The 23,902-nt window shown below is 41.9% G+C and overlaps 2 protein-coding genes across 5 annotated transcripts in view; one reads left to right on the top strand and one right to left on the bottom strand.

Moving 5' to 3' along the window:
• lsp1a (lymphocyte specific protein 1 a) overlaps window positions 1–23,336 on the top strand; it is a 314,767-nt gene extending 291,431 nt beyond the window's left edge. For all 3 annotated transcript variants that reach the window (XM_048545255.1, XM_048545253.1, XM_048545254.1), the window contains one exon: window positions 22,509–23,336. In XM_048545255.1, coding sequence (XP_048401212.1) covers window positions 22,509–22,540 — 32 coding nt within the window. In that variant the 3' untranslated portion in view covers window positions 22,541–23,336. The remainder of the gene's footprint in view (window positions 1–22,508) is intronic.
• Window positions 1–23,902, bottom strand: part of prr33 (proline rich 33) — a 51,114-nt gene that overhangs the window by 4,725 nt on the left and 22,487 nt on the right. The window contains exon 3 of one of the 2 annotated variants that reach the window (XR_009446840.1): window positions 11,721–16,791. Coding sequence is in view for 1 of the 2 variants with exons in the window: in XM_048545256.2 (XP_048401213.2) it covers window positions 15,145–16,791 (1,647 nt within the window). In the remaining variant the exon portion in view is untranslated. Of the gene's footprint in view, window positions 1–6,140; window positions 16,792–23,902 lie in introns of those variants that run through there. The other variant, XM_048545256.2, reaches the window with a different exon arrangement.

Below are 23,902 nucleotides of genomic sequence, written 5' to 3'. Positions count from 1 at the left end.
TTTTAGAGGTCGGAAGAATTTAAGGTGATCTTATTGGAATGTGCAAGATCTTCAGAGGACCAGATAGGGTGAATGGTAGGAAGATGTTTCCTGTTGTGGAGAAGGTTAAAGCGATGAAACATAGCTGTAGAATAAGTGATAGTAGGAACTGCCAATGCTGGAGAATCTGAGAGCTGGATGAACACAGCAGGCCAAGTAGCATCAGAGGAGCAGGAAAGCTGACGTTTCGGGTCAAGACCCTTTAGTAAGAGTCTCGACCTGAAACGTCAGCTTTCCTGCTCCTCTGATGCGGCTTGGCCTGCTGTAGTAAGAGATAACAAAGCGTAGAGCTGGATGAACACAGCAGGCCAAGCAGCATCATAGGAGCAGGATGGACTGCTGTGTTCATCCAGCTCTACACCTTGTTATCAGTAGAATAAGTGACCTCTTTTTTAAGACCAAGACAACAAGAAATGTTTTTTCTCTCTCTGAATTATTGATGTGTGGAGTTCTCTACACCAACAGGTAGTGGACGTTGTATAGATCTTCCCATTTAGTTAAGTCTACGATTGATTGGCAAAAGTCAACAGAATCAAGGGTTATGACGTGCAGACAGCAAAGTGGAGCTGAGACCACAAGTAGATCAACCATGATCTTACTGAATGGTGGACCAGTCTCAAAGGGCCAGATGGCCTACTGTTGCTCCTCAGTCCTATATTCCTATGTTAAGTCTCAAGCTGAAGGTTGGGATTGATTGCAGTCAAACAATTGCAGAGTTCTGAACCCCTGACATAACCAATAATAAATATTTCAACTCTTTATAACCTGCTTGGGATATTTTGTATCAGTGATAATGGGAACTGCAGATGCTGGAGAATCCAAGATAATAAAATGTGAGGCTGGATGAACACAGCAGGCCCAGCAGCATCTCAGGAGCACAAAAGCTGATGTTTTGGGCCTAGACCCTTACATAGGGAGAGAGGGGGAGGCGGACCGAAGATGGAGAGAAAAGAAGATAAGTGGAGAGGACAAGAGAGTTGCAGTGGGAGAGTGATTCCCTGAGGTTGGTCCGGAGGGAGGAAGGTAACTTCTTCAGGTTAGGCATCCCTGGAAGAGGCTTCGTAGTGATTCCAGAACCCTCATCCCATCCCCCTCTCTGATGAAGGGTCTAGGCCCGAAACGTCAGCTTTTGTGCTCCCGAGATGCTGCTGGGCCTGCTGTGTTCATCCAGCCTCACATTTTATGATCTGGGATATTTTGTGGATGTCTCTTTGGGACTAGGTTAAATTTTCACAGTCTTGGCTATGTTATTTTTTAAAAAAGCATGAATTTGTAAATGGGTCAAATGTTCCTTGCGTGTGTCGCTTTAGTATCCTGCTATAACGTTCCTGTTTTTGTTACAATAACGGTCAGCATCTGTCAGCGAAACCATTGCTACCAAAGAAAATTTGATTGGATAGGAGAGGACGGACAGGCATCCTTAAATTGATTAAAGACAGTAACTTGCACGATACAGTTCCTGTAATGTAGAAAAGTACTACACAGCACATCACAGAAACAAAGAAAACCGTAAACGTCACAAAAATCTGCTATGTTAAGATAATGTATCCTGTCAGGCGAACACTAAATGCCTGTTGTCTCTGACTGGAAATTCTTGTCAAAGTTTAGTTCCAGCTAGAAATTGAGTCTCAAGTAGTTTTAAGACTTCCATTTAGACAAGGAACAGAGGTAATAAGAATACTGATTCCTAATTCGCATCTGGATAGTTTTAAATACGTTTTTAAAGACAAATTAAAATAACTGAGCAGATTCCAGTTTATTTTTGGTATAATTTTAATAATTAAAATAAAACCCAACTAAACTGTATAATTCACATCACCAGAAGAATAATATCCTTTACAACATATTGTCAATTTCTGTCTTCACAGGTTTCTAGTTTTGCATTGTCGTTGACCTTTGGTCGATGAAATATGCATATTCCAATCCTGTACAAGTTTCTTTCCAATGTTCAATTAGACACCTCCTTCTCTTGACTAAAAATGCTTTAAAATCTCCTTGGATTAAGCCCAGGAGCTTTCACATTTTCAAACAATGTCACCACAGGGAATCACAGTAAAGCAAAAATTCCTTAACTGTTTTTGTACATCGTATTTATACCCTTTTACTTTTGCACAGGTAAAGAGTAAATTTGTTAATTGAAAACTGGGAGAAATAATTGTGAGAGATTATCCTGGAGAGAAATGAGCATCCTTTGCTTCATCTCTGCAACTAACTGTTGGGTGAGAAGCCCCATGGGCAATTTTCTTGTTTCTTCAGCAATGAAGACCCTTAAATCCTTTATTATTGGTCACTTTTAAGGGTCTTAACTCACTCACTCACTCACTCACCACCCCTCCCCGCCTTCGTGAGAAAGATGGCTCGTTTCCTGTCTGTGAACCAGGGCAACCTGCATGGTGAGTGTAGAGGGATGGCATCTCCAATTGCCCCAATCTTGGAGCAGTCAGAGATACGGAGCAAGTGGTGTCCTTGTCTCCAACCTTCCCATCTCCCTCTCCCCTGCAATTCCTGAAATGAAGCGAAAAATACCTTTTTCCACTCTGGAGTAGGTCTTTATAAGTGGTTCATAGGACTCGATAGCAGCTGGTTTTGATTGCCAGAAATTAGCAGCCAATCTGATACACCAGTGCTGAGGCACCTGATAAGCAAATTTCTTGCCCTTTTGTTGCGACATAACAAATTTGAATCGAGAATAGGATAATCCCAGCACAGTTTCTTAGTATGAGAGATAATGGGAACTGCAGATGCTGGAGAATTCCAAGATAATAAAATGTGAGGCTGGATGAACACAGCAGGCCAAGCAGCATCTCAGGAGCACAAAAGCTGACGTTTCGGGCCTAGACCCTTCATCAGAGAGGGAGATGGGGAGAGGGAACTGGAATAAATAGGGAGAGAGGGGGAGGCGGACCGAAGATGGAGAGTAAAGAAGATAGGTGGAGAGAGTGTAGGTGGGGAGGTAGGGAGGGGATAGGTCAGTCCAGGGAAGACGGACAGGTCAAGGAGGTGGGATGAGGTTAGTAGGTAGCTGGGGGTGCGGCTTGGGGTGGGAGGGAGGGATGGGTGAGAGGAAGAACCGGTTAGGGAGGCAGAGACAGGTTGGACTGGTTTTGGGATGCAGTGGGTGGGGGGGAAGAGCTGGGCTGGTTGTGTGGTGCAGTGGGGGGAGGGGACGAACTGGGCTGGTTTAGGGATGCAGTAGGAGAAGGGGAGATTTTGAAACTGGTGAAGTCCACATTGATACCATATGGCTGCAGGGTTCCCAGGCGGAATATGAGTTGCTGTTCCTGCAACCTTCGGGTGGCATCATTGTGGCACTGCAGGAGGCCCATGATGGACATGTCATCTAGAGAATGGGAGGGGGAGTGGAAATGGTTTGCGACTGGGAGGTGCAGTTGTTTGTTGCGGACTGAGCGGAGGTGTTCTACAAAGCGGTCCCCAAGCCTCCGCTTGGTTTCCCCAATGTAGAGGAAGCCGCACCGGGTACAGTGGATGCAGTATACCACATTGGCAGATGTGCAGGTGAACCTCTGCTTAATGTGGAATGTCATCTTGGGGCCTGGGATGGGGGTGAGGGAGGAGGTGTGGGGACAAGTCTCGCATTTCCTGCGGTTGCAGGGGAAGGTGCCGGGTGTGGTGGGGTTGGAGGGCAGTGTGGAGCGAACAAGGGAGTCACGGAGAGAGTGGTCTCTCCGGAAAGCTGACAGGGGAGGGAATGGAAAAATGTCTTGGGTGGTGGGGTCGGATTGTAAATGGCGGAAGTGTCGGAGGATAATGCGTTGTATCCGGAGGTTGGTAGGGTGGTGTGTGAGAACGAGGGGGATCCTCTTGGGGCGGTTGTGGCGGGGGCGGGGTGTGAGGGATGTGTTGTGGGAAATACGGGAGACGCGGTCAAGGGCGTTCTCGATCACTGTGGGGGGAAAGTTGCGGTCCTTGAAGAACTTGGACATCTGGGATGTGCGGGAGTGGAATGTCTTATCGTGGGAGCAGATGCGGCAGAGCCGGAGGAATTGGGAATAGGGGATGGAATTTTTGCAGGAGGGTGGGTGGGAGGAGGTGTATTCCAGGTAGCTGTGGGAGTCGGTGGGCTTGAAACGGCCCGTTTCTATCTTCTTCCCAAAATCCACAAACCTGCCTGCCCTGGTCGACCCATCGTCTCAGCCTGCTCCTGCCCCACCGAACTCATCTCCACCTATCTGGACTCCATTTTCTCCCCTTTGGTCCAGGAACTCCCCACCTACGTCCGTGACACCACCCACGCCCTCCACCTCCTCCAGGACTTCCAATTCCCTGGCCCCCAACACCTCATATTCACCATGGACGTCCAGTCCCTGTACACCTGCATTCCGCATGGAGATGGCCTCAAGGCCCTCCGCTTCTTCCTGTCCCGCAGGCCCGACCAGTCCCCCTCCACCGACACTCTCATCCGCCTAGCTGAACTCGTCCTCACACTCAACAACTTCTCTTTTGACTCCTCCCACTTCCTACAGACTAAGGAGGTGGCCATGGGCACCCGCATGGGCCCCAGCTAAGCCTGCCTCTTTGTAGGTTACGTGGAACAGTCCCTCTTCCGCACCTACACAGGCCCCAAACCCCACCTCTTCCTCCGGTACATTGATGACTGTATCGGCGCCGCTCTTGCTCCCCAGAGGAGCTCGAACAGTTCATCCACTTCACCAACACCTTCCACCCCAACCTTCAGTTCACCTGGGCCATCTCCAGCACATCCCTCACCTTCCTGGACCTCTCAGTCTCCATCTCAGGTTGTAACTGATGTCCATTTCAAGCCCACCGACTCCCACAGCTACCTGGAATACACCTCCTCCCAGCCACCCTCCTGCAAAAATTCCATCCCCATTCCCAATTCCTCCGCCTCCGCCGCATCTGCTCCCACGATAAGACATTCCACTCCCGCACATCCCAGATGTCCAAGTTCTTCAAGGACCGCAACTTTCCCCCCACAGTGATCGAGAACGCCCTTGACCGCGTCTCCCGTATTTCCCGCAACACATCCCTCACACCCCGCCCCGCCACAACCGCCCCAAGAGGATCCCCCTTGTTCTCACACACCACCCTACCAACCTCCGGATACACGCATTATCCTCCGACACTTCCGCCATTTACAATCCGACCCCACCACCCAAGACATTTTTCCATCCCCTCCCCTGTCAGCTTTCCGGAGAGACCACTCTCTCCGTGATTCCCTTGTTCGCTCCACACTGCCCTCCAACCCCACCACACCCGGCACCTTCCCCTGCAACCGCAGGAAATGCTAGACTTGTCCCCACACCTCCTCCCTCACCCCCATCCCAGGCCCCAAGATGACATTCCACATTAAGCAGAGGTTCACCTGCACATCTGCCAATGTGGTATACTGCATCCACTGTACCCGGTGCGGCTCCCTCTACATTGGGGAAACCAAGCGGAGGCTTGGGGACCGCTTTGCAGAACACCTCCGCTCAGTCCGCAACAAACAACTGCACCTCCCAGTCGCAAACCATTTCCACTCCCCCTCCCATTCTCTAGATGACATGTCCATCATGGGCCTCCTGCAGTGCCACAATGATGCCACCCGAAGGTTGCAGGAACAGCAACTCATATTCCGCCTGGGAACCCTGCAGCCATACGGTATCAATGTGGACTTCACCAGTTTCAAAATCTCCCTTCTCCTACTGCATCCCTAAACCAGCCCAGTTCGTCCCCTCCCCCCACTGCACCACACAACCAGCCCAGCTCTTCCCCCCCACCCACTGCATCCCAAAACCAGTCCAACCTGTCTCTGCCTCCCTAACCGGTTCTTCCTGTCACCCATCCCTCCCTCCCACCCCAAGCCGCACCCCCAGCTACCTACTAACCTCATCCCACCTCCTTGACCTGTCCGTCTTCCCTGGACTGACCTATCCCCTCCCTACCTCCCCACCTACACTCTCTCCACCTATCTTCTTTACTCTCCATCTTCGGTCCGCCTCCCCCTCTCTCCCTATTTATTCCAGTTCCCTCTCCCCATCCCCCTCTCTGATGAAGGGTCTAGGCCCGAAACGTCAGCTTTTGTGCTCCTGAGATGCTGCTTGGCCTGCTGTGTTCATCCAGCCTCACATTTTATTATCTCACAGTTTCTTAGTAACTAGCTCTGCTTTGGGAGCCATTTTGATATCGAGCAGAAATATCATTGAGTAACGAAGGGTGTGTTTCACACTTAGAATAATATCAAAGTTCACATCTAAAACTCACAATGACTGCAATTAGAGAAACAAAGAAACACTCCAATTGTCCTATTCATCTGATCACTAATTTTCTTTTGGCAACACCGGTTCTCAAACGCAGTTCATCAAATTGTTAGTCATGAACAATCAGATAACCTACTAGTGTAGTGCCAATTGATTAAGTGACTCGTGAGAACACTATTCACATGTGAGTAACCAGATATTATCTCTTGGCCGAGTTACTTTCTGTTTTTTTTTGGTAGAACTTTCAAATGTTGCCAATAAGTTGTTGATGCACCTGTGCAAAGAATTTTTTCATTGAACTATAAATAGTTTTAAGCCAATTTTGGGGAAGTTTAAGGACAATACCACAGACCAACTCAAGAAGACCTTCTAATCTTTTGCATAAATTATGCTAGAAGTTTTGGTTGTAAAATGACAAGAAAATAATTTACACACTGTGGCACAAATTAAACCATTTCTGTGAAAGATTTACCTAGGAAATTTGCCGTGAATATAAACTGTGTGGTTATCTCAGAGTGCCTACAATTTTAACACACCTGTGTGCTGCTGGTGCAAATAGTCGCTTGCCAATCTGGGAACTTGGAGGAAAAATATTTTTATTTCCCATTGCAGCTCAGCCGCTATATTAAACAGTTATTTTTGTCACTTTTGAATTGTTAATGGAAAGATATTTAGATGGGTTACAGCTCCCAGACTCTGGGCTTTGCACGTGAAAAATCAAAAGCAAGGTTCACCATAGCATCATGAATTACGTGTTAAGTTCCAGAAAGTATAGGGAAAAAATGACAGCTTTCTTGCGATCATATAACTACCCCAATTACACTTCATTGGATGTCCTGAGATTGTGTGAATTGCAATATAAGGGTAAGTCTTTGAAGTTTTTCTGTGCTTCATGCAACCATAAGCAATGGCTGTAATATGCAGTCTGCCCTTCCGGTACTTCTCTCGGGTCTTGTTTTGCCACTTAATTAGTTTGAGTTATTGTATTATTATTGGCTGTATATAGAAAGGGTGATTTATATAAAGAATAATGAACTGTTGGATGTGATCAGTTATTGACAAGTATAGGTAAATGGATATTTGGGTATGATTTACAGGCTGAATTCTAGTTGACAGGTTTTTATAGACCGTGAAATAGGAATCCCTGAGAGTAAATTACAAACGGGAATCTAATTGGATGGTTTAAATGTTATCCTAAACTCTGAGAATGTGACATTTAAGTTTGTAACTGCTGTTGACATCTTCTTGAGGTCAAGTGAAAGGAATACACAAGAGATGACTTTTAATTTCACTGTGCTGCAGTAAGGGCTGCAAAATGAGGGAGTCAGCAGCTGAACCTTATGGAAACTAAGACCCTTTGAATGCAATTTTTGAGTAAGATTGTAAATGGCTGTCAGCATTTCCACCTGAATCAAGTAAAAGTCTTCATTAAGTTTGAATGAAATCCTCTGTAGGCACCACAAACATACAGCTACTGGCTACTCAGTGCCTTTCCAGCCAGTTTGTTTCTCTTTCTTTTCTTATTTGTCTGGCTCAGCTCTACTTTGGACCTTGCTTTGGGGCTATTCACCAACACCACCCCCAACTAACCTAAATGCCTCCAAGTTACAGGCATGGAATTCCATATAAATGCATGAATTTCCTTTACACATTGCATTTATCCCATGGGGTAAGTCAGGGGTTCACAGGCTGTTTCAGAGAACAAATGTATGTTATTGAAAACTTTCGAAGAACCATCAATGAGACGGAGTGAGATTCGTGGAAATAACATCCCAGAAGTTTGTGCAACACGCTAAAGGGCAGGCAGCTTCGTGTGGAATCTCCTCATCCCTTAAGTGGCATGAGCTATGGCAAGAAATTTGTAAGAATCACATGGAAAGTCGAGTGGGGCCTCTCTCAATGTCGGGAGCAACAACTCGCATCTTCCAGGCAAGTTCCAGACATCATGATGAGATTCTCACCAGTGAGCAGCAACAGGCCTATCAATAGGGACTATGCTCACTTTCACCTTTGTTATTACTTAAATCTCATTAATATGCACTCTTGTTGTATTGCTGGTTGGTTACAAAGTAGAAGGTGTCACCACTTGGAGTGGAATCAGAGCGGGTATCTGGCAGCTCTGGCTTGCTCCTCTGGATGGCTGTGGCACCACTGTCTTTGGGCACGGTCAATGGGAAGCTCTGCACAGCCACAGATGCTGGCACTGACCACATGCCAGCCTCTCTACACCATCACGGCACCTCGTTGATCCACTTACATAATGCTTTTACGGTATATTGCTGCATGTTGGAGCAAACCGGCAACTCTCTTTAGAATGCTGCCACAAAGACAATTCTTGCTCGTGCATTGGACTAGGCTGCATCTGAGGGTTGGCCACTTGCTCTTTTAGTGTTTACTCACTTAGCACCTACTTAGATGCTCACAACATCCTTGCCAGCCATCAACATTCCCTGTAAGCAGCACAGTGTACAGCCACAATGACACTCCAAGCACAGTGATAGGTGTAACAACACTGGTTGCAGCATACATTTCTGGTTCCAGAAGTCACGCCTGTGCAAGAATCACAGAGGTCAGACCAGAAGAAGAATATTTAGGCTGTTGCTGCTTGTCATTTCTTTCCTTGCCTTCCCATTTAATACTTTGACCCCTCAGCCAGTGCTAACAGTCACAGTTCTTTTGACTTGACTTGAACTTTAGTGCAGACACAAAGCTGGCTGTGGTTGTCGACACCCATCTTGCTATACAGCCGTGTGGTATGTCAGACTCACAGCAGTACCATGTGCCAGTATCACGTGTGGCAAACAGACTGCATGTGCTTCAAGCAAATGGCCATGTCTCAGAGTGTAAATGGACTGCCTACAGTCAGGAGACCTCAAGACGGTGATTCAAGGCAGACTCTGCTATGAACCCACATGCTTGGGCACAGTCATTAAGACACTCGGGGTCAAGATTCTCTCCAGGCAAGGGGCGCGGTGCAGAATATCAGATACCCCACCACAATAGGAGAAAAACTTGCTTCAGTTATAAAGGCCACAAAATGACAAATTAGTCACCAAAAAGCAAAAGGTACTAATAATTAATAGCTCACAAATCAAAATCAGCATCATGTGTTTAACACTGTGCTCAAAACCCAACTGCGGTAATAGACAGCTGTTTATACACAAGTCAAGCTCCTACTACTTCCATTTTGAGTTTCTGAGTCAGAGGAAGGCGTCTGATGTTTGCTTCTTCAGAACTTACTATGCTGAGTGGTAGCATATTCTATACAGCAGTGTAACACCATCATGCCTTTGAAATGTGTAATTTAATAATGATATTTATTTAACGTACTATAAACTACAAAACTTATTCACTATTCCTTTAGATAGCCTGTATGAGATATTTGATAGAACATTTACCAAAACTTCCAAAACGATTGTCCTTGAAAAGCAAATGTTAAGTCGAAAACTTTTACAGTACCCTGCAGGGGGAGACAATCTCTTCTGGTTGTATCCTAATTACATCATGAAAAATTATAGTATTGAAATTAGACTGAACATTAATATACTATAAAATAAATTTACCTGTTATTGTAATAATGGCAAACCATTTACTTCAACTAATCAAGTTTAAATGTAAACATCCTCTGTTGCATGAAGTGGTTAGAGGAATTTCCTATGAACACAACTATGCCGTTCCATCTCATGACAGGTCACTAGTTAGATGCAGACATCATTTTAGCTTTCATCAAAAGATTAGACCCACCTTTAAAACACAGAAAGATAAATGATCATGGGAAGAGAATGGCACAGTGGCATTCACTTTAGATACTTCCAGAAGGACCCAGTGCAGTGGGTCAAGTGATCTGCTTCAATGCTACAAACAGCTTTGTTTCTATTTGATGAGTTACCAGTCTTGGTTACACCATGACGAGGAAGCAAGGCTGTCATTTTACACACTTTGGTGAAAGGTTATGGTGCAATATTGGTAAATGTAGGGCAATGTCAGGGAGGGAGTGGGTTGTGTTTTCATGATACCCTTATCTAAAAAGTACATGGTTACTGTTTGACACTTGATGGCTTGAAGACCATTGGCCTTCTGTTGCTACAAATATTTCCAATCTATATTATTACTCATTGCCTTCCATGAATATGTATAATGTTATAGAAAGATATCCATCAGCAAAATATACAGCAGGAAAGATGGCATCAGCAGTGTTCCTCTAAAATGAAATCATGACCATTCTTGACATGAATTGACAGCCCAGTAAATGGAAAAGTAAGCCAATACAGCAAGTCCACATAAGTTTTGTGTGATTAACATGTAAACACTCATGATCTGTAATAACCGTCTGACAGTACTTGACACCAGGTTTTGTTCCATTATTAATAACTAAATGCTGTAAAAGTTGGGCTATATTTCTTATTCAAGGATGTTTTTTCCTATTTGTAATGCTAGGTAAAAAAGAAAAATACAAGATAAACAAGTAACAGGAATTACCACCTTTTCAAAAGCACCAATTGTAGAAATGTTATTAAATTTCAATATTATGTCCATACCAAGAAAAGGTTTGCATTGCAGAGACTTGGACCAAGGCAAGTGGAAATAAAATTCAGTGTTTACCATGTGGCACAAAGCCATACACAGCCATTACTTTGTGAGGTCTATAAGTTCTGCCTCAGCACTAAAGGAAGCAAAAATTTGATGTTGAAATTTATGAAAAAGGGAATTAGAAAAATGTGCAGATATCAGTCAAGTTAATGTGACCATTTATTCCATTGCAAATCTAACCGAAAAAATAATTTAGTAAAAGAACAAAAAGGCTTGCATGTTATAGCTGGTTATCTACGGACTTCCTTTGGTGTTTAAGAATGTTTTTTTTCTTGGATAATTTTGCTGGTCACAGTTTTCATGAAAGGAATCTAGGATCCCATACCATGTTTTCTGTAATTTTCAATTTATAATTAGTAGAGATGTTGTCAACTCAGGCTGGCCAGTGTTTCATTCTTTAACAATACACTCATTGGAGTGGCCTCGTCAAGCAATCACTGTAAAACGTTTTCAGTTGTGCCTCTCACCACTATTTGAACAAAAGCAAATATTGAAGCCAAAAGACTCTGCGAAGGGAAAGAGTGAAGGAACTAGGTAGGCAGAGATGATATGCAAAAAAAAAGGATTATTTGAGTGACCCTTTCCCTTGCTCAAAATAAGACCAAGCATTAACCAGTTTAGATTTTGTTTCAAGAGCATCCACAGTATCAATAAATTTGTGGCAGTATCACTACTCATTAAACTACACCGTATTAAGAATTTATTCACATGCTGACTGCCAGGTTATTATAAATGAATTTGTGAATATCTCTTTTTGTTTAGAAAAGCTGAGCAAACATGCTTCAGGATTTGTCAGAAACAACAAAAAATAAAACTCTTCACAAAGAAAGTTTTGACATTATTATGCACAACAACTAAAGTCGTAATTACCTAGTGTTAGTTGTCATTCCACGAAAAGAAAAAATACAGACTGCTTCCATTTGCTTCCATCAGTCACCCACTTATCAATCGATGTGATAGGCTTCACATTGAGGATGAAAGGAAAAACCAAATGATGAGAATCTGAGCAAAAAAAAGTTCCAATTTTGAAAAGATAGCTTAATGTTTTGACTGAAGACCATTCATCAGCACAAAGAGCTCTTGTGTCTGATGGAAATATTCTATAATATTAATCCACTTTTTCAGTAGCAAAGAGACTCGTATTATTCCACTCATTTCTGGGGTGTCTTCCCTGTACTTCATGTGTAACAGCGTAACATAAACAAAGAATTTTGGTACTTATCAAAAGTTTAGACACTGGTGTTAATCTTAACTTTCTGGAAGAAATGTAAAATGGACAATATCAGATTCACAATGGGGAAGCATATCCAGTCTTCCCTCAGGGAGCATCCTTGTTAATAACCGCATCTATGCTCTGGTTTTCTTGTCTATCAAAGTCCACACTATTGAAAATCAGGAAGAGCCTGTAATGGAATGGCTAATCAAAAATCGTATGCCTCACTGCTGGCAAACACTGCAAGTTACATTTTATGCTGTTCTAGTCATTACACGACAGGAATGGTGCTCTTGCACTAAAGAGGGTATGGAGGTGATTTGCAAGAATATTAGCAGGACTGGAGAATTTTAGTTATGTGGAAAAATTGCACTGTCGAAGCAGTTTGCTGAAAAGGAATGTTTGCTGTTACATCTCACCTGACAGTGCTTGAATTGCAAGTCATAAAACCTGTAACTTCCAAATTGTCTCATCTCTTTCTTTCTGGATTAATTTTAAGCCTACCTTAAATCTATTTATGTTGTGATACTCATGGATGCAAGGTCATCTGAGATTGATGGCTTCTTACCACGTATAAGAGCCCCCAGAATAATTTTTGAGCAGCCTTTAAGAGAGTGGCTTCATATCATTAATCCCCAACAAAACTTCAGAAAAATGGCAATCTGTTTGCTCACAGAACCATTCGTGATTTACGTCACAAAACAAGGCTATACAGCCGATCATGTGTGCGCCAGCTAAACTGTGCTACTTCCACTATAAAACTCTCCACCTCTCTACCTCTTTCAGTCTACCAGACATTTCTTTAAAATTGCCTTTTGACCAAACTTATTTGCCGTAATGGCCCCTGATGTAAATTTTTATCAAGTTTTGTTTGCCAACATCTATTTGAAGTGCCTTGGTATATTACAGATGGTGTACAAATGTAAATTGGAATTAATGTTCATAGAAACCATAGGCACTATTGGTGTCAGTCAAAAAGAGTTATCTGTCCTGATTCTGCTTTCCAGTTCTTGCTCCATAATCTTTTAGGTTGCAGTGATTATCGAAATCCACCTTTTATGCAATTAAAGTTTCTGCTTTTATAATCCTTTTAGAAAGTGAGTTCCAGACCCCTGCCACCCCCAACTTTCTCTGACAATTCTTTAATCCTTCTACCAATTGCATTAAATCTATGTTTCTGTTTATTGACTTCCCTACTTAGGGAAATAAAGTTTCCCTGTTCACTTTAGAACATAGAACATAGAAAAGTACAGCACAGTATAGGCCCTTCGGCCCACGATGTTGTGCCGTGGAATAATCCTAATCCAAAAGTAAAATAACCTAACCTACATTCCCCTCAATTCACTGCTGTCCATGTGCATGTCCAGCAGTCGCTTAAATGTCACTAATGACTCTGCTTCCACGACTACCACTGGCAAACTATTCCATGCGCGCTCAACTCTCTGGGTGAAGAACTTCCCTCTGACGTCTCCTCTATACCTTCCTCCTAACACCTTAAAACTATGACCCCTCATGGCAGTCAATCCTGCCCTGGGGAAAAGTCTCTGGCTATCGACTCTATCCATGCCTCTCATTACCTTGTAAACCTCGATCAGGTCACCTCTCTTCCTCCTTCTCTCCAGAGATAAAAGTCCAAGCTCAGTCAGCCTCTCCTCATAAGACAAGCCCTCCAGTCCAGGCAGCATCCTGGTAAACCTCCTTTGCGCCCTCTCCAAAGCCTCCACATCTTTCCTATAATAGGGTGACCAGAACTGGACAGAATATTCCAAGTGTGGTCTCAGCAGGGTTTTGTAGAGCTGCAGCATAACCTCGCGGCTCTTAAACTCGATTCCCCCTGTTAATGAAAGCCAAAACACCATATGCTTTCTTAACAACCTTATCCACCTGGGTGGCAACTTTGAGGGAGCTATGCACTTGAACACCAAGATCCCTTAGACCCACCTGTAATACTATACACCCTGATTAAATCTCCCCTCATCCATCTCTGGCCTAACCTGGCAAATCACTCCTTGTAGCTAAACTTCTCCAGTCCTTGTAACATTCTCATAAATCATTTCCGCAGAGTTTCTCGTGTAATTAAATCATTTGATTGTCATAACTACATGTAGCACTCTGTGACTTATCTAGTGTTAAATCATCCTAAACAGAGATGTTATGACACACCTCAGGAGCAGGTGGGACTTGAACCCAGGCCTTCTAGCTCAGAGGTAGGGATGCTACCGCTGCACCGCAGGACCCTTCCCCATAATCTCCAACCTTCTACAGTCTATACTTTATCTAATCAGAGAAAATATCCTCCAGTGCTTTCTTGATTATTCACTTGCTCTGCTACCTCAGGAAGTTGTGGCCATGCACTGTAAAGGCTCCTTCCTTCCTTTACACTCCTGGGTATCAAGAAATCATGTGTTCTCTTCTTGGATAAAACCATTGGGTCTTGTTGGTACAGAACAGTCGAGTTCAATTGAGCATTCAGTCCCCCTATATTTGTATAACGGTGAAAAAGTACATGAAAATGAATTCAAAGCTTTTTGTTTTGCAAAGCCTCCAATTACTGAGGTTCAAAGTAATAATATTTTACAGAAAGGCGCTGTGCTGCCTGGCACAGATTGTAGATCATACTCTACAATACACATCATTCTTGGCAACCCTCCTATGCCAAGGAATGTTTGTCATGCTAATACGTTGCTTTTAAATGTCCTTTCTCATGTCAGCTTTGAATCTTCATACCATGGCTTACCTTATCTTTTTCAATCAATCGCTTTGCCAGTTCTTTTCAATCTTCTTTTAAGCAATCAGAATACATTCATATACAAATCAAGCCACTAATGTGCAACATATTCAATCATAGATTATAACAAGCTAAACATTGTTCAAAAAAGCAGAACCTGTTTGAGATTTACATTTTATTACATTCAGTAACACTTTGTATGTAAGAATTTAACATTTTTAATAAAAAGTTCATTATTGGCAGCAGATGTGCTACTGTCTGTATGTGTAACTCTTTTTCCTCCATCAGTGCAATGGCTATTGACCTACACCACTGGATGTTGGTCGCTGACCTTATTTTGTTAGTTTGCATGTTTAGCTTGTTTCCTTGTGTTGTGTTGGCCAACCTTTTGCAGTCCGATTGAAGTCCTTAAGTTCTTCATCCTCAATTCTTTTGCGATGCAGCCCTGATTCGTACAACGTGGTACTAATCTTCTTCAAGGGCCTTTCAGCTGCTTCCTTTAACTTCCTAGCATCAAATCGAGGTCTAAACAGCAGAAGAGGCAGGCGGCTACTAAAGACTGGAGGAGCTTGTTGTATTTGCTTGGATTTGTCCAAAATTGACTCCTCTTCACTTTGCTTGTGCTGTTCGGCAGCAAACATTTGAAATAACACAGCATCCCACATCTTATTAGCTCGTGACACTTTTGCCTTCTGTGACTCTTGTTTCTTGGCCTCTGACTTGTCTTGGTTCTCTTCTTGTGATCCTGATTGTGGCAGATCTGGTTCCGGCTCTGGGAATTTTGGTGGCTCTTCCACTATCATATGTTTCTTGAGACGGGTCCAACCACTGACCTTACTTTTCAGAGGTTTAACTCTGTCTGGCGATTGCAACTGAGCTTCTGCTTTAGGAAGTGCCTCAGCTCCCTCGTGAGTAATTGTCTCAACAGCAATGTCAAGTGGTCTGGGTTTGGTTTCAGCTTTGATTTTCTGTGCAGTCATCTCTGTGCGTTGAATTTCTAATTTAACGGCACCAATGCCAACCGTAAGATTGTCATTCTTAATGGCTGAAGTATCGGCAGTGTTTTTGGTTAGATTTTCTTGACTCACCTCATTTTGAAGAGCATTTGCCCCAAATAGGTCAAATTTGGCACTTGATCTTGTAGCTTCATGGGCTGGAGCCCTTGCTCGAGGAGAGTGGAGAAAGGTTTCCACTTCAGCTTCATTGGTGGCCATCTTTACTGTGAAAGTTTCATCCACGGGTACTGCAGCATTAGCTACATTCATGTCAGGGCCATTGGCACCAAAGGTGTTTGTGACATGAAGTTCAGGAACATCAGGAGCTTTAAATGCAATGGAAGCACCTGTGGAAATATTTGCTGTTGGGACCTCAGAGGTAGGCCATGACCTTGGTGTATAAATGCTTGGAGAAAATCGTGGTGGTACTGAGAATCTGGGAAATTCTTGTGCTTTGATACCTGATTGGATAGTTGGAATGGTGAATAACTTTGCAGGAGCCATTGGCGGTGGCAATTTTCTGAGTGCTTGATTCTGATTTTCAGCAGGTGACTGTGGGGCGCTGATTTGTATTTTAGGGAGGAGCTCAATTTTGCCCTTGTAGAAGGATTTACGTGCAGGATATGGACTTGCAACATGAGCATGGGTCACTATTGCTGGACCTTGTCTATGAGGTGGAAAAGGTGATCCTGGTATTGTCGGAGACAGAAGAGATCGTGGAGATCGAGAGTGGTGTTCATAGTATTCTAGGTCAGGACCAGCTTCATTAACAGGAGACAGACTAGAGCGAAAAGGCTTAGGTAAATAGGAGTGAGACTTTTCTGATGCATCCATAGCCTGCAAATATGTTTGTGCCGCCTTGCGTTTCGCAGCCCTTTTCAAGATCTTTTGTAACTTGATATTGTCCTTGTCGGGCTTTGGTGCCAGAGGTGGTGGCTTTGGGTTAGGTGATACATAGTGACTGGTAGCTGGTAGAGTTGTTACAGCCATTAGCATTTTAATTCCCTGAAATGAAATGAAATGAAAACTTCAATTCCTTAGGTGATTTTATGTTCCTAAACAAACTTGATGAAAAAGCACTTTCAATTCAGTTCAGATTTTTCAAGCTTAATTTCAGAATGGAACCTCTCTGATTATTCATTCTAACTGAATGGTCAAATAGGCTTTATGGACAAATGTGACCTATTCCTGTTCCGTTGTTCCTTAGTTTTATTACTGCAGGGAGTTATACCTGTCTTGCAAGATTTTTCCCTTGTAGGATTTATGTACAGAGATGGATTTGCAACATGTGCGTGTGTTAGTCCTGCAAATTCAAGTGAATGCTAATTCTATCAGCCATTCAGATCCACAAAACACAAGTATAGGCTACAAATCTCTTCTATGTCCAGAATCCCCTGTATAATTTTCTGTAAGAAAGTGAAAAGGATCAATCTGAAATCAGGCCCAAGTGATTTATGCTAATCACCGACTTACCATCGATGTGATTAACTATAGTTGTGGAATAATTCTCATCTTGGTTATCCTGTTGCCCTGGCTAATTAAGACAATATCTCATTATTAGACTATTAAGAAAGATACAGCGCAATGAGAAAAAGACTAAAGCAGTCAGATTAATTTTTAATATTATTCCTAAAGTAAGTAGCCAAAGCATAATGGACTGAGTGGCCTTATTTCTGTACTGCAAACTTAATTGATTCCACTTCTATGGTTGTCATTGGTTCTGCTGTGAAAATATATCCAATCATTTGTCTCCCAGTGGTCAACATTCTCTCTTCAACCGAGAATTTACACTGAAGAAAAAGCATAATACCAGAAGGTGGGGCAGCATCTTTTCCTTGGAAAATAAATGGCTGTCTTTTTGCTAAAAATAGTGTTTGAGTAATGTATAATGAAACACCATGGGGAAACATAAACGTGACTACCTCCTGAGGCAGAAAGCATTTTAAATGATGCAGCTGCTTAAATCAACTGTAGTCGTTCTGGACGCACTGTCTAATGGTTAACAGTTGTTCAGTCATATTTTAGAACATGGCAACTGTCTGTTGACTTAATTTGCTCAATGGACAGTATATGTGTAAAGTGAGCAAGAAGATCATTAATCCTAAATTGATAATATTTGAGAGGGCTAGTCCTGAATAGCCTGCAAAGCCAGCCATTCTCACCCCGTCAGCAACAACCATCTCCCTCTCCATGACAGCTCAACCAGAATTCGATACTGTGACACTACATTCCCCATGAAAACAGCACACAGTCTGCAAGTCAGCAATCTGCAATGTTACTAACTTAGATAGAAGCTGCATTAGCTTACTTATCATTGCTGCAGTAAATTTTTCATGATGGGAATTCTATGATCATTGGCTGGGCCTAAGCTGATGTAATGCCAGACACCTAAAATAATTAATAATGTTAAGGCCTTGGAAAGGTGCAGGGATTTGCCATAATGGTGAATCAGGTAAAGAACTTAAACTATATGACAAAATTGGAGAAGTTAGGAATTTTCTTTTTGGACCAGAGAAGGTCATGGGGGATTTCAATCAATGTGTTTAAGGTTACATGAGAGTTTTTCCTAGAAAAATAATGAAATATTACTTCCACTAAGCAGAAGAGTCAGTAAGCAAAGGATGCAAATTTATGATAATTGGCAAAAGAACAGGAGGATAAATGAGTTTTTTTAAAAACACAACCAAGTCGTGGTCAGATTTAATAAATAACTTTCAAAGACTTAATGGCTGTTTCATTATGAAGGAAATCTTTGAGGGACTGTAAGAAAATAGGAATAATTGGATAGGTTTTTTTTAAAGTGTTGATATAGCCACGTCAGTGCATTAAGTAAAATGCTTTCAAACCATCACCATACAGAGAGCTACTGTTCTTGATTGACAACACAAAAAGAAAGCTTTGCATTTATAACACGTTGCATCACATCTCAAAAATGCATCATGTAACTGATATGAGGTCTACACCCTTGTGAATGAACAGCAACAGATTTTATTTATAGAGGATGGCAAGGCAGGGCATCTTAGTTGGAGTTCCACAGGTTCCAGTTCCATGTGATCTGATATCACATGTCATAGCTCTTTATACTCCTTATATCGTGTAGTACAATTTCCTTATTCTGCATCCATCCCCAGGTTTGTTCCTGATACCCTTTTTGTAATCAATATTTAATTATAAGAGAATTAACGCTTATTCCATTATTTCCACCTCCTACTCTCCTGTTCCTCAATACTTACTCTTCACTCCCCCACCCCTGCTCATTGACGATGAGTCTCTTTTGCTTGAGGCTTTAATCTCCATCAGCATTTTCATCTCTCCTGGGGGATGTGTTGGATGAATGTGCTTTTTCATAATTTTCTTGGAAGGCTAACACATTATCACCAAGTCAAATGACAGCTGCTGACAAAATAGTTAATTCATAGGCTGTGATGTTTCCAAAGACATGACTTTAGCAGCAATGAAGACCAAACCAAAAAAGGAACTATTCAGGGAAGAAACTTCCAGGAATCAAAAGCTTTCAGCCTTTTGAGAAGGAGCAGAAGAACTGGAATTCTCACTTTCCCTTCCTTCTGCATTGTTGTCATCCATTAGGTTCATCCCTAGGTCACATAAGAAGAATAGAGGGGTATTTTTGGAGGCAAGGAAATGAAGACTTCATCATGGTAGGAATTTATTTTTTCAGTAGTAATCACTTCAAATTTCACAAAAGCTTGAGGCTGCTGAGCTGCAGGTAATGGCATCATGGGGACTCCATGAGACTGTACCTGTATCAATAAAAGAAGGAACAGCTAGAGCAGGATCTGTAGGAAATTCCTGTGTAGTACACTGTCTGCAGACTTGCTTGAAAGGTTCACCTTATTCTGCAGGTAATTTTGGTGTTAACAAGGGTCTCCTTCTCCTTGATAATTATCCGTGAACATGAACTGAGGATTTATTTCAGAAACAGGAGGTAATGTCACATCAACAGCAGCTATATGCTGTTGCTCCATGCTGTGTAATCTTGGCATTCTGAATTTATGCCAAACTTCAATATGTCTCTTTGCTGTGACAAATGTGTAAAAATCCTGGCCATCTACGTGCAGGATAGTTGAAAATATTTTTTATCTGCTTACCTTTTTAACTTTGGAAGGCTTGATCGTGTTGTGTGACCGCTGATAGCTGGGCTCTTTTGCGGTCTGAAGTAGTTAAACTTTGGCAATTTTTGTTGAGTTTTTCTCTTTTCAAGCTCATACAGATGTTTCACCACCAAGTATTCTGCATCTCTATAAGCTCACATCTTGGTCCTTAGTCCTGCACATGTTGGCTAAAAAAATTCCCTAAAGTTTTTAACTGATGGACTTCCAACACAGACTTCAGTTGTCTTTTATAAAAATTATCAATTTCCGCATGATAAATGTTGGCACGATGCCCTTTGAACTTAAGGATCTCTCTTTCTCTCTGGGTAGCTTTTTATTGGATAACTGGAGTTCTGTCACGCCTTGATAGCTTGTTTCCAAGCATTGAAGGTTCTCTCAATGTGTCAATTGTGAACTGATATTCTCTGTACATGATTGTGACAGTGCGATTTAAACAACTGGTTTCTGTGGGTCCAAGAGGAATATCATCCACCCTGTCTGAGACTTTACGGCCTTGAACCTCTGGAGCTCTGAGACCTCTTTACTGTGTGATTTAAGATATCTTTTCCAAGTCCATAATTTGAGACATATCAGATTTTGTGGTCACTTTGTTGACTGTAGAGATTTCTGAAGCTCCACTTTCTTTCTTCAGTTTTTGAGCTAGTAAAAGGCCCTGATACTGCTTCTGTGCCATTGTCCAGTCTTCTGCACACGATATTTTCTTCATCTGATGGTCATTGCTGTTGCTGCATCTCCATAACAGGTTCTGTGAAATAAGTGCTGTATGCAATTTTACCTTCTCAATGAAAGGACGATTCTCCACGAGAGAGAGAGATGGGTTTTCAGCAACAGTGCCTGCTGAGTCCAAAAACGCAGGAAGGCCCAAAGCCAAAGCTGCATCAGGTGAATGACCTGAAGGTTTCCTTCTCTGTGATGATATGCTGAGAAAGCAAACTAAGGTGTGGAATGTACGTATGGAGTCTTGTCACCTCCTCCGTTGACGGTTTTTTTCTCCCTGCCATTTTTAAATTTCTATTTTTGTGAGAAAAAGACTGAGCAGTCTGATCCACCTTCTTGCAATGTCACTGTAGTGGAGGATGATTCCTGGTGCACCAAGTCAAAGTTTACGTCTTTAGCGTCACTGTGAGAAGAATATTTCAGGCTATAAAGGCAGCTTTGCTTAAAGGATCTCAATGGTTAGGAATGATATGCAAGATCTCTAATCTGTTGTAATGAAGTGCGGAATACATCCATTCCCATAGTTAAATGGAGGTTTTTGATGTCAACCATGGTGTCAGCACGCAAAGGAATTAATGCATCAGCCCATGTATGCAACTTAAAATTAATTTTCTTGCCCTTTACCATAATCTGCAAATCTGCAGAGCAGAATTTGTCCTGCAGGTCTGTGCCATCAGGAATAACATTCATGATGTGTCCCAGTCCCATATTCTAAGATTTATTCTATTCCTCTGCAACATTTACTGCTGGAACATCTGCAAACTGCTGTGGAATTTGTTTAATTCTCTACTGCTGCTGCTGTTACTATGTCCTAGTCTCTCCCCTTCCACTTGCACCCCTTGATAAAACAGGTCAAGGGTTCTGATAGGTGGGATTCCTTCAAGGCATGATCTACACCCTAATTCCTTACGCGCTTGTCATCGGTGGGCTTTCTGGTTTGTCTATTCTTTCCCATAAGCACACTTAATTTTCTGCAGTGTTTTACAGACTATTCTCCCTATTCCATCCTGCTTATTCTGCCTTGGGTATTCTCTTGCAGTTTCTTCAGCTTCTGTGCAGTCGTACTCTTTCTATGGTATATTGATGAGTTTTGAGGTCTGTCACTTGCTAGCACATACGGCCGCTGAACTTTTCTTCAGGTATCTCCCCCAGCACCACAGTACCCCCATCACAGAGTTCACATAGGTGTTATAGCTATACCTGTAACACTCTACCATCGATAACTTTGTCTCTTACTGTGGTCTTTCCTCCACTTCTACTGTTTTTACCACTACTGCCACCATGCAGAAATGTCAGGTCCAGACTGCTATGTGTAAACCACAACAACTTTTTGTTGAATATGACTATTTTCAGAAGGTGGTAAGCAAAGACATCTTATCTTGAGCCCTACAGGTCCGGGCTCCAGTTGCAAGTGATGTGATGGTCATTATTACATAACTCCTTTTGTGCTGTTCAGTAGCTATACTTAAAATAAAAGTGTAATTCACTTTACTGTATGCTTCATGTACATTCTATACTTTTTAGGTACAGCAACTGTTACACAGCCAAAATTGGCACCTGTGTCTACAGAAAAATATTTTGCATACTTCAGTAAGGTTACTTACCACTTCATTTGTTCTGAGTTATTAATTTGCGTGAACTAAATGTAAGCAAATACTCTCACTACTGTGGATGGTTAGGATTTTTTAAAATCAGCTTGAGTTGGGGTACATTGTTAAAATGGAATAAAAAACACTGTACTTTGTAGCTGGCCATATTATACTTAGCTGGGAAGATTTGTATTGACTTTGGATGTCAAAATATTTGGGGAAAAAGACCAAAATCGTACCATGCAATATATAATTAATTTCCCTTTCTTTCTTTCATTTTTAGCTGAAGTTGAACATTTTATTAAAGAACATTGAAGAACTGGAGCCAAGATGCGGACCAAAAGCTGTCAAGCTGATTAATTTTATATATTTTTGTTTATCTACAAACCAGTTATTCTTATATCATTACTGTATTTCTTTCTCTCTGATACTGCAGTAGTTTAGCCAGTATAGGTATTTGAAGAATAAGAATGATTCTGTAAAAGATTCTGCAGGACACATATGTCAAAGACAGTCAGAATAACTCTAGTTCAATAGACATCATCTTATTCTAATTCAGTAATCAAAGCTCCCCATCTGATAAACTGAAAGTATTGTTTTCTACAGGTACCAGCCTCAGGTCAGTATCTGTTTGTTATTTGTAAGGGGAGTAGGGTAGGGTGTGTAGGGGTAGGCAAGATTGTTGAATGGGTAAGAAAATCGAACCACTACATCAATTGCTGTCCTGGGATATTAGAATTCTATAAACAAGCATTCACAGACTCAAAAACTTTGATATTGTCAGGGATGCCGTTAAACAGTTGATTGTGTTTTGACACGAAGTTTAAATGACTTTGTAATGGGAACTTTTTAAACTGGCTTTACATGAGCCACAATATTAACACAAGGGACACAAAGCTTGACCACCATTGGAATAGCCCCTTCTCACTTCCTTGCTATTGTGCGAATTGGATAATTTCACATCCAACCAAGTTAGGTGACTGACTTTGCATCAATACAAATTGTCTAGAATGACTGGTTTACCAGAAGACCCATAAAAGTCACAACCTAACTTCAATTCTCTGTAATTCATTACATGCAAAAATTGGTTGAGAAATAAATATTTACTGTAGTTCAGTGGTCCAGAGTATTCTCCAGTTTGCATATTCTTTAGATAATTGTTTAAGCATATTTGTTACTCTTTAGTCTTTCTTTTAAATTGATATTAAATATATTTAGCTTTTAGCAAATGATACCCCCAGGTCATTATGGCACAGAAGGGGACTATTTGGTCTGTTGAGTCGTGTGTTGTGTGTAACTTCCTGGATAACATAGGAGAAATCAGATTTAATCTTAGCAAAATGAAAACAATAACTAAAGCAACATTCAAAGTGCTCACTCAAAGCAAGCACCTGAAATAATTTTAAGATCAGATAGAAATGATTCACTGGAGAGCCCATCATTGACCTAAATGATCCCAAGAGGATCCTGGCTGATGAAAGGATTTGGTCTAATTTGAAAAATACAGGGATGTGCTGTGAAATGGGAGCTGGCTTTTAAAATATTACATTATTTGGATGGAATAATATGTACATATAGAAAACAAGCAAAAATTCATATAGCATTTACAAGGTCTGATTCATAGTTTTGGTCATCTGCCTTCACATTGTTTTATTCACAATTTTTAAAATATAAATT

Source organism: Stegostoma tigrinum, chromosome 17 (assembly GCF_030684315.1).
Source record: "Stegostoma tigrinum isolate sSteTig4 chromosome 17, sSteTig4.hap1, whole genome shotgun sequence".
Classification (NCBI taxonomy): Eukaryota; Metazoa; Chordata; class Chondrichthyes; order Orectolobiformes; family Stegostomatidae; genus Stegostoma; species Stegostoma tigrinum.
The sequence above is the reverse complement of the archived record's forward strand: the minus strand, read 5'-3'. Positions and strand labels throughout refer to the sequence as shown.